Genomic DNA, 9604 nt, shown 5'->3' with positions numbered 1-9604 from the left:
TAAACTAGTAGTCCAAGCACAGATGAACTCTTGTGCAGGCCCTCTCAGTCAATAGATAAATAGAATTAAACAGAACAAATGGGAAAAAGCCAAAACATTAAAAAGTGATAAAAATCAAAGAGATCAAAAGAATAAAGAAAAGGTGGATCACATGTTCTTTTTTGCCATCAGCCTCACTGTTGCTGGGAAGAAACTGTTAAAAAACCCTTGCTTTTTTGGTAGGAATGCCGTCCGCTCTACTGTGTCTCAGTTTGTATGTGCAGTTCTTGTGTTTGAGCAGAGAGCTAGCTGGATGGAGTGGGTCTTTAATGATTCTCTCTGCTCTCCTATGCGCTGTACATATATGGAGTCCATGGAGGGAAGTGCTGTGCCTCTCCACAGTCTTGATTATTCGTTGCAAAGACTTCCTTTCAGCCTGAGTGATGTTGCCATACCAGACAGTGATGCCTGTTGTGAGGATGCTCTCTACAAGTCCTCTGTAGGCCTGGATAAGAGGTCGGTGATTCAGTCCAGCCTTAATAAGCATCCTAATAAAGTACAGCCTTTGCTGGGCTTTTATCACGATGGATGTGGTGTTCAGATTCCAGCTCAGGTTTGATGTTACTTGCATGCCTAGGAATTTATGACTTTCAGCCCTCACCACCTCTGTGCCTTTTATGTGCAGAGGCTGTAGGGGAGAAGGATGTTTTCTAAAGTCCACTATAATTTCCCTCGTCTTGTCTGTGTTGAGGATGAGGTCGTTTGTCTCCCCATAGTCAATGATGTAGTCCACAACAGACCTGTATCCTGACTCGTCCCTTTCTTTGATGAGCCCCAGGATGGTAGTGTCATCAGCATATTTGATGATGATGGTGTAGTCATGGCTTGAGAGAAGGTCATGGGTATACAGCGTGAAGAGTTTAGGACTGAGGCAGCATCCTTTTGGAGATCCCGTACTGACTGTGAGCTCAGAGGACATCCACCACCTCATTCTCACCACCTGTGGTCTCTCTATAAGGACGTCCAGAATCCAGTTACAGGTGGGAGTTGGGAGGCCAAGGTCTGTCAGTTTCTCAATCAGCCTGCCTGGGTGGATGGTATTGCAGAACTGTAGTCCAGGAAAAAGTCAGTCAGGAAAGTCCCAGTTGGGCTTTCACTTTCACTTATAATACCAAGGCTTTGAAGGCATTTCTCAGTTTCAGTTTTTGCATTGTTACTGTTGTCCTTTGTACAGTGTACTCCATGGGGGGCAACAAAGAGTATTGAGAAGCACTGAAACGGAAATTTTGAGAAGGTTTAAGACAGAGAAACAATTCCTCCATGCATCAATGATGCCTCATTGCATCCGTCATGAAGATAGTGCTCTCTCTGCTCATGCCAGTCCAAGTAGCCTAGGCTATTCCCCTTGCTTTGAAAGTGCCCCATGCGCCCTGTGTTCGATTCAGATTGTCACAGTGACTGACAGAGGAGAAAGGATAGTGTGCTGTGTAGGCTACTGTGTTGGTTGTGGAAGGCTCAGCGTGCATGTGACTAAAAGGCTCGGCATCCGCACTATGAGAACAGAAATATTATACACGTAAATTACATTTGCAATACAATTAAGTTAGGGGACTTATTAGTGAAGGTGGGGTCAGTTGTAGGGTGGCCGCCTTCAATCTAGCCCTAAAGTGCAGTGGGGAATCCTGGTTTGTGTCCCTGAAGGACTTTTGGATTTGAAGTGGCCCCTCGAATGAAAAGGGTTCCTCAACTCTGTCTTAGAATCCATCCGCAAGGATGCAAGGCAAGACTATGTGTTTGCATTGTGCATTACTGGGTGATGTGGTGCAGTCAAATTGCCGTCATGTAGGCCCAACTAAGTCTTAGGTCATCGATATGAAGAATCAGAAGGTGAAGGGCTCTTTTACTTGTATTTTGTGTGTTCATGCTGCTGGACAAACTGACCAGGTATGGTGACGTTCCCTCCACTAATAAATATTGTAGGCCTAAGCTCATTCATTATCATTACATAGCCTATACGTTTTTTTTCTTCATTTTGTTGGCAGCACTAGTCTTATCCATCCTACTGGCTACTGAGCCTGATGTTCTCTGTCTGGGTCTGGGAAATGATAAGAGACTAGTTCAAAGAATTATTAAGCAAATATTATTTAAACTATAGTTAAATTAAGTAGGCCTATTGGACACTGAAGCTTGCACTTTATGTTTGGCTGATGCTTGCATCTAGATCATTTCTACCAAAATAGGCCTACAGCATTGGGAACAGTCGAACGGACACAGACAGTCTGCCGGGAAGCACGAGAAAATAGTCTAGTATTTCGGTGGCAACCTCAGGTTGGCGTATTATGTCACATCACTATCGTCTGACGTCCAGGTAGCAATTTGAGCTTTAACGGTGCCATCTGCAAGCTGTAGCATCCCAGACTCCGTGGACACGTGATACTTGGTATCACGTTTGCGTGCGGCCATGGCTTTCAAATATCGGTTACTGCCATGGTGAGCCCCAACTTCATAGGATGCGCTCCTGCGCCTGACGGCTCATTAATGAGGAGAGAGTGCCATCGACTCGGAACACCATGGCAAGTAGCCTACAATGCACCCTCGTTCGTATTTGCTAAATATTTTTTCGATGCCCAGGTCGCGTAAAATGCTAATCAAAGTGTCAATGTCGTCCCCACAGGCAAAGTTTTTGTCGCATGACCAAATCAACGGTAAGTTACGACTTTCTTTTCCATATGAAGAATAGCATGTTGCTCTGCTTAGGCAGGGCCGTTATAGCTTCGAGAGTCAAGGATGGCTTAGCCCCTTGACTAGAGGAAGACGCAAACGCCATTTTTTTTGTTTCAGTGCACCTGCTGGCTTTGTCTGTGAATTCATTATTTTAAGAGTATCATTACCTTGGGGAAACGCGTCCCACAATTTCTATTCTATTTTTAAAAAAAAGTTTATTTAGCCTATACCCTGAAGTTGATATAGGGCCTATATCTGATCATATCAATATGCCGTATTTTCGAAACCTACAGCCTGACTGTTAAATGAAATTATATTCTAATGTTCATATTTTGTTGGCAAAGGCCAATTTCCACATCACTAAAGTTGGCCAGAATAAGGGCAAGACCGTCTTTACAGTAGGCGAAGAGGAAAAACGCCTAAGTTGAGTTTGGGATACATTGCACATGGGTCATCACTTGCCAGTTGGGTTGAGCTGTCCCTTTCATGTTGTTGGCCGTTGCACAAAGGGGGATTGTTCCAGTTTTCGCCCACCCAATCATCATCACCCAAAAACAAAAGACACAGAGAGAGAGAGAGAACTGGCTGGGCCTTGGGAAAATTTGGCAGTCATGATTCACATTCATAAACATTGTGGTTTTTGTTCCAGAGTTTAAGGAGTGCTTCTCGCTGTATGACAAGAAGCGCAAAGGCAGGATTGAGGCCAGAGACCTGCTGACTGTCATGCGTAGCCTGGGAACCAGCCCCACACATAGCGAGGTCACTCGCCACCTGCACATCCACAAAATAGGTAAGAGTTAATACCATATTGCATGACTTTCTTGGTTCTATCATCCAAAGATTAAAGGATAGTTCCGGCGTAAAATGAAAGTTTCACCATCGCTTTCCCATGCCACATAATGTATCTAATGATGAGCCATTCCGGGCAATGCCGCGCCGTTATGGAGTTGGCTAATTTTAAGCTTTTTGGTGAAAAACGCAGCCAATGCATCACGGCGGGGCCAATTATAAGCCTATTATTTTCTGATGTTTCCCCGCTATAAACAACTTCAAAAACGCTACACACTTCATCACAAAGGTCTCGTCAATCAAACCGAGTCACAGAGAGGGTCATCGGACCACACAGTCTTTCACTGGCCAGTGTTTCCAGAGGTGTCTCACTGTTGCAACTCTCTGACCCGGATGCAGGCTACTCAATCAGGTGGCTAGGTAGGCTAAGGTCAGATTAGACTTCAGCAACTGCGAGCGTGAAAAGTCGCGTGGGAGAGGCCACGAAACAATTTTGTATTCATGCATCTGCGAGCTCTGCGAGGTCCGAGGTCTCGTTGCCAGCCACATTTGAAATTGCGCGATTAGGCTACTTTCACTACATTGTAAGCACTGCGGTCATTATTAAGCAATGTTGCTTTCTATCCCGGTTAGCTAGGTATTTTCACACAAATTGCAAAGGCAATGCAGTGGTATCATTAGACTATTTGACATACCCAGTCTGTTTTCACGAGCAGAAAATGCAAGCATGTAAAGACAGTTGATTCTGCCGATGTGTGTTTACATTCGGTGGAGGAACGGTAGTAAAACCGCAGGCATTGTACCACGAGTGTTCAACTGATGCATTGTTTGTTACTTAGCTTAGCTTCGTGTATTTACACACATTTACACACAAGGCATTAATAAAGTTTTTAACAGAATACAGCTCTGCTCTCGCAAACTACTGGCATTGCGCTGCCACAAGAACAGAACAAGGAAGTAGCGAGACGACCAATCATAGTGCCTTTTTGTCTGCGTACTCCGCGTCCGTCCGACGGATAGTTAGAATTTTTTCGAGGCGCTAGACGACGGGCGCAGAGCCTCTGAGAGGGGGGCGTGGACTCGCATAGACAGAAAACGGACGGACGCAGATTCTATGCGAGCGAAGCATAAATCTAGCTTAAGTGGACCGCGGTTCTTACCGGCTGCGACCGTGAAATGAAAAGCTGGAACACCGACCGTTTTCACCGACTGCCACTGTCTAAACCAGCCATATTACGGGAATAGCATTAGAAGTGGACGAAACTGACATAAAACCCTGAGGGATCGCTACCGTGTGTGGAGGGAGCATTTCGAGGATGATGGCTGCAAGAAGAGTAGAGAGAGGGAGATGGAACACCAAAACGAAACCGTCTAAAGAGGAATGCTGTGCCAAAAAGGCGCATGGCTATGGAGGTATGTTTGAAGAGAGAGAAACATGTGTAAATGTGTCTGGCTCATGAATCTTGACTGTCTGTGACACTGGTTGCAACACCGCGCGTCTTTGCCAGCAAGCACTCTGTTTTGGGAAGGCATAGCCTACATGTGCAGTAAATGTAGCCCACTACAGGAGATAAATGCACTGTCAAAACGAACTAGCGCGGGATGGCAAGTGAAATTGTGCGACCTGAGGCATTCGATGTGGTTGATGATGTCAAGCATGCTAGAGTAGTTTCAGTGAAGTACTCTAATGATGAGGGCGCGCGAGGTCAGATGGACCATTACGCAATGGAGGAGGGCTGGAGGAATGTTATAAACTCGTACTAGAAGTGCTCTTACAGATGTAAGTACACCACCACTGGTATGGTATTACAAAGTTGAATCCATGTTATATTATACCGTGTTGCAATTACTTTGTAAGAGTAGTCTGCCTACCTGTAGGCCTACTCTCCATGCAACTCTTCAAATCTGCTGCCTGCACACACGGTAGTAGCGATCCCTCCGGGTTTTTACGCCAGTTTGGTCCACTTCTAATGCTATTAGCCATTCCCGTAATATGGCTGGTTTAGACAGTGGCAGTCGGTGAAAACGGTCGGGGTTCCAGCTTTTCATTTTACGGTCGCAGCCGGTGTAAGAACCGCGGACCATGTTTCCTAGCCACCTGATTGAGTAGCCTGCATCCGGGTCAGAGAGTTGCAACAGTGAGACACCTCTGAAAACACTGGCCAGTGAAAGACTGTGTGGTCCGATGACCCTCTCTGTGCCTCGGTTTGATTGACGAGACCTTTGTGATGAAGTGTGTAGCGTTTTTGAAGTTGTTTATAGCGGGGAAACATCAGAAAATAATAGGCTTATAATTGGCCCCGCCGTGATGCATTGGCTGCGTTTTTCACCAAAAAGCTTAAAATTTGCTAACTCCATAACGGCGCGGCATTGCCCGGAATGGATCATCATTAGATACATTATGTGGCATGGGAAAGCGATGGTGAAACTTTCATTTTACGCCGGAACTATCCTTTAATAGTTACAGGTATAGGGTATCTTCCCTATACCCATGACCTATGGCAGTATATTACACTTATAGTATGCACACACTGCAAAAAAAGAAATCTTAGCAAGCTTATTTTTCTAGTTTCAAGTAAAAAACCAAGTCAATCTTAATTAAGTAAAAATAATCTAATAAGTAGTATTTTAACTAGAATTTAGAACAAAAAATTAGACTATTCATCTAGATATTTTATCAAGATGTTTTTACTTGGTTTTTACTAGATTTACTAGACAAGCAAATATTGCTTAAAACAAGTCAAAAATATCACCAAGTAAAAATATCTTGCCCCACGGACGTACAAATGTCTTAAACAAGTAGGCCTATAAATAGTAGTTTTAAATTCTACTTTAAAAGTGTTTTTTACATGAATTAAGATTGACTAGATTTTTTGTACTTGAAACTAGAAAAATAAGCTTGTCAAGATATTTTTTTTGCAGTGTAGATATTGTAGATATAAATATGTGATGTAATGCGCCATGTGTTGTGCTACAGGTGTACTGTGTATGGATTTGTGCAATGTACGTATATGATGTCTGTGTACTTCTCTGTGTACTACTTTGTGTAATTGCCTGTGTTTGTGTGTGTGACTGTGTGTGTGACTGTGTGTGTGTGTGTGAAGAGCGTAATGGGGAGCTGGACTTCTCTACCTTCCTGACCATCATGCACCGGCAGCAGGAGCAGGAGCAGCCCAACGACGAGATCCTATTGGCCATGAGGATGATTGACACCCAGAGGCGGGGCTACATCTCTGCAGCGGACCTGCGTGCCAGACTTACCACCCTCGGAGAGAAACTCACTAATGAAGAAGGTGAGTCACACACACACACACACACACACCACACACACACATACACACAGGATATACTGTATGTGCTTTGAGGCATCCCTGTACTCTTACATAGCAGTGGAATGGATGAACGTATCAGATATTTACTTGGCTCTGCATTATGTATAGTGTGTGCGCACATCAGTGTGTGTGTGTGTCTGTCTGTCTTTGTGTGTCTGCGTTTTTTTCTGTGTGTGTCTGCATACATGCATCGCGTGTCCGCTTACGTGCATACATGTGTGTCCTCCTACTGGTGTTTGTATCTGTGTGTGTGTGTGTGTGTGTGTGTGTGTGTGTGTGTGTGTGTGTCTGCCTGCTGACGTGTGTGTTTCTGGCAGTGGATGAGCTGTTCAAGAGTGCCGGCGTGTCCTCCGATGGCTTCATCCACTATGAGGAGTTTGCCAAAGCCATGGCCTCTCCCACCAACTCCACCTCCAATCCCCGGACCAACTCCTCCACCAGCTCCATGGCCAACCCCAGAGCGTACGCCTCCACAAAGTCCGCCTCGAACCTCAGGACCAACTCCTCCACCAACTCCACCTATGACCCCAAAATCTCTTCCTACTCCACATATGACCGCAGAGCTAATAAGGCCTCACCCTCCGGCCGGCGCTGAGGGATGCAATTCCCCATAGCAAAAAGCCTCCACCCAGTCCGCCACACAAGCCAAGAACCAACTAAACACCTCCTCCAACTCGACCTATGACCCCAGGATGAATGCCTCTACCTACTGCACATATACGCATAACCGGCCGTCCGGGTACTTCGTTCGTGAATGAACGGTTCCGCAAACGCAGTTCATTCAGCCACGGCTGTTTGGCTATTTGAACAGCCGACAACACAACAGGTCTTTGGTATGCTGAAAGTGAACAACTCTAGTCTACAGATCTTTGTCTTTCGCGTCTTCTTCCTCAACACCAACAGAGCCTTGCCTTGAACTTGTTGTCCATCAATGTTATCCCCCAAAAAGGGGCGGAACACACATGGCACTCGTCACGCTGGTTATGGGCAGAGCCATACAGAGGGGAGAGTTGCGCGATTGGAGGACCAGGAATTAAATTGCAGCCCCGCCTTTCAACGAGATCGAGGTCGTGCCTAAAGCGGCTGTCTTTCCATAGACTCAACATAAAACCACCACATTAAAAGCCAAAAATAAGGACTAACGAACTATACTGCGGGGTAATCACCACAAATATGTAAACTATCAACTGTCTCGGTAATGATAATCACAACAGTTTTACCATCTGTGATGTTTATCTGAAGTTATTACTACGAACAGCAAGTCTTGTCATATTCCCTGCATTGCATCGCATTGCATTTGCTGTGTGCTACGCCCACTTCTAGGCACTAACATTCGCAACGCTTAAGCAGTTCTGAGACACTAAATAGCTAATTTTGCTAATGCGGAAGTCGGCCCTAGGACACAGTATAGATTGCCCGACTCTCCCCTCTGTATGGCTCTGGTTATGGGGCACCTAAGTCACGCCCTCTACTTCCTGGTTCATGGGGCAATAAGTTGCAAAGAATTGAATGGAAGTGAACGAGGCGAGTCGTCGTGGATTTGTGGTGCTTAGGTGGAGGTCCAAGGTTTGGATTGGTGTCGAAAAACCACTCATTTCAAGCCCAGTAATTATTTTTTGACTCTCCATGCCCCATGAACCAGGAAGTAGAGGGTGTGACTTAGGTGCCCCATACATATGGCAGTGATGGTACCATCACTGGCGAAGGTCTTACCCTCTGGCAGACGCCGATGGAGGATGATGCCTCTCTGGTGCACACTAAATTTCGCTGTGTTAATTCAACACTCAGACAGTGGGACTAAACACACTCTGTTTTAAGGGATGAAGGAGCAGAGGCACCCAGAATGCTTCTGCTTTTTCCTCCATTTTTGGACTTACACTTCACCCGGTACAGATGAGCACCTGAGTAACATTGGCTGCACAGTCTCCTGATCGCTTTAAGCCCTTTTGTGTACACTCTGTGTTAAATTCAACTCTTTAAGTGTGTTAGATGAGTGTTGTTCCAAGAGTGCTGTTTCTAGACACTACGAAATACATTGGTACACACTGAAGAGGACTTTGTGTCTATATGGGTCTGTGTAACCTTGACCGAGTGCATTACTCTTTTTTAGTAAAGACAATAAGCCAGAAAGGGCTATCTTTTCTACTCGTCTCCCTACCTGTCTCCCCAAGAACAAGACAAGGTCACCCTTGGTCACCAGGGACCACGCCCAGCTGCCCCAAGATGCACACAACAATAATCCACACATACCCAGAGCTCGGAACAGTGGTGAAACGTCAGTTAGAGGCGATTGGTAGAATTTAAAATATAAATGCATTTCGTTTACTAGACAAGGTAGGCCCAGTGTTCAAGAACGTTTTTCATGAGTTAGAAGTGGGGGGAATGCTTTCTTCTGTGTGTGTGTGTGTGAGTGTGGGTGTGGTTGTGGGTGGGTGGGTGTGCTTAAGTGTATGTGTGCATACTCTGTACACTGTAAGTGAGCTGATAGAATGAAGATCAAATGAAATATAATTTAATATAATGTACTAAATGTTAGGGTTTTAATAAAAACCTTTTAATGCTGTCATTGTGGATTACTGTATTGTATTGTGTATTCAGTTGAAGTTACTTCCCGTGGGCAGTCATGGGTAAGCAGCTGCCCGTTCGACTCCTGACCCACCAGGTTGGTGGAGGGAGTAATAGACCAGTGCTCTCCCCCATCTTCCTCCATGGCTGAGGCACCCTGGCCTGACCATGGTACCGACTTGCAGCACTGCTCCCTTAAGGCGCCGTTTGGGGTT

The 9604-nt window shown here is 45.4% G+C and overlaps 1 protein-coding gene across 1 annotated transcript; it reads left to right on the top strand.

Moving 5' to 3' along the window:
• The first annotated feature begins 2658 nt into the window (after positions 1-2658).
• Positions 2659-9345, top strand: LOC134446624 (calmodulin-like protein 4). The gene is made up of 4 exons (XM_063195931.1): positions 2659-2684; positions 3353-3493; positions 6597-6785; positions 7142-9345. The coding sequence occupies exons 2-4, from the start codon at positions 3427-3429 to the stop codon at positions 7417-7419; spliced, it is 534 nt and encodes a 177-aa protein (XP_063052001.1). The 5' UTR covers positions 2659-2684; positions 3353-3426; the 3' UTR covers positions 7420-9345.
• Positions 9346-9604: the final 259 nt, after the last annotated feature.

This window comes from Engraulis encrasicolus, chromosome 4 (assembly GCF_034702125.1).
Source record: "Engraulis encrasicolus isolate BLACKSEA-1 chromosome 4, IST_EnEncr_1.0, whole genome shotgun sequence".
Classification (NCBI taxonomy): Eukaryota; Metazoa; Chordata; class Actinopteri; order Clupeiformes; family Engraulidae; genus Engraulis; species Engraulis encrasicolus.
The sequence above is the reverse complement of the archived record's forward strand: the minus strand, read 5'-3'. Positions and strand labels throughout refer to the sequence as shown.

Coding starts and splice junctions, on each gene's coding strand:
- LOC134446624 (XM_063195931.1), top strand. CDS start 3,427: ATGCGTAGCCTGGGAACCAGCCCCACACATAGCGAGGTCACTCGCCAC. Junction 3,494..6,596: donor CCTGCACATCCACAAAATAG/GTAAGAGTTAAT, acceptor GTGTGTGTGAAG/AGCGTAATGGGGAGCTGGAC. Junction 6,786..7,141: donor GAAACTCACTAATGAAGAAG/GTGAGTCACACA, acceptor TGTTTCTGGCAG/TGGATGAGCTGTTCAAGAGT.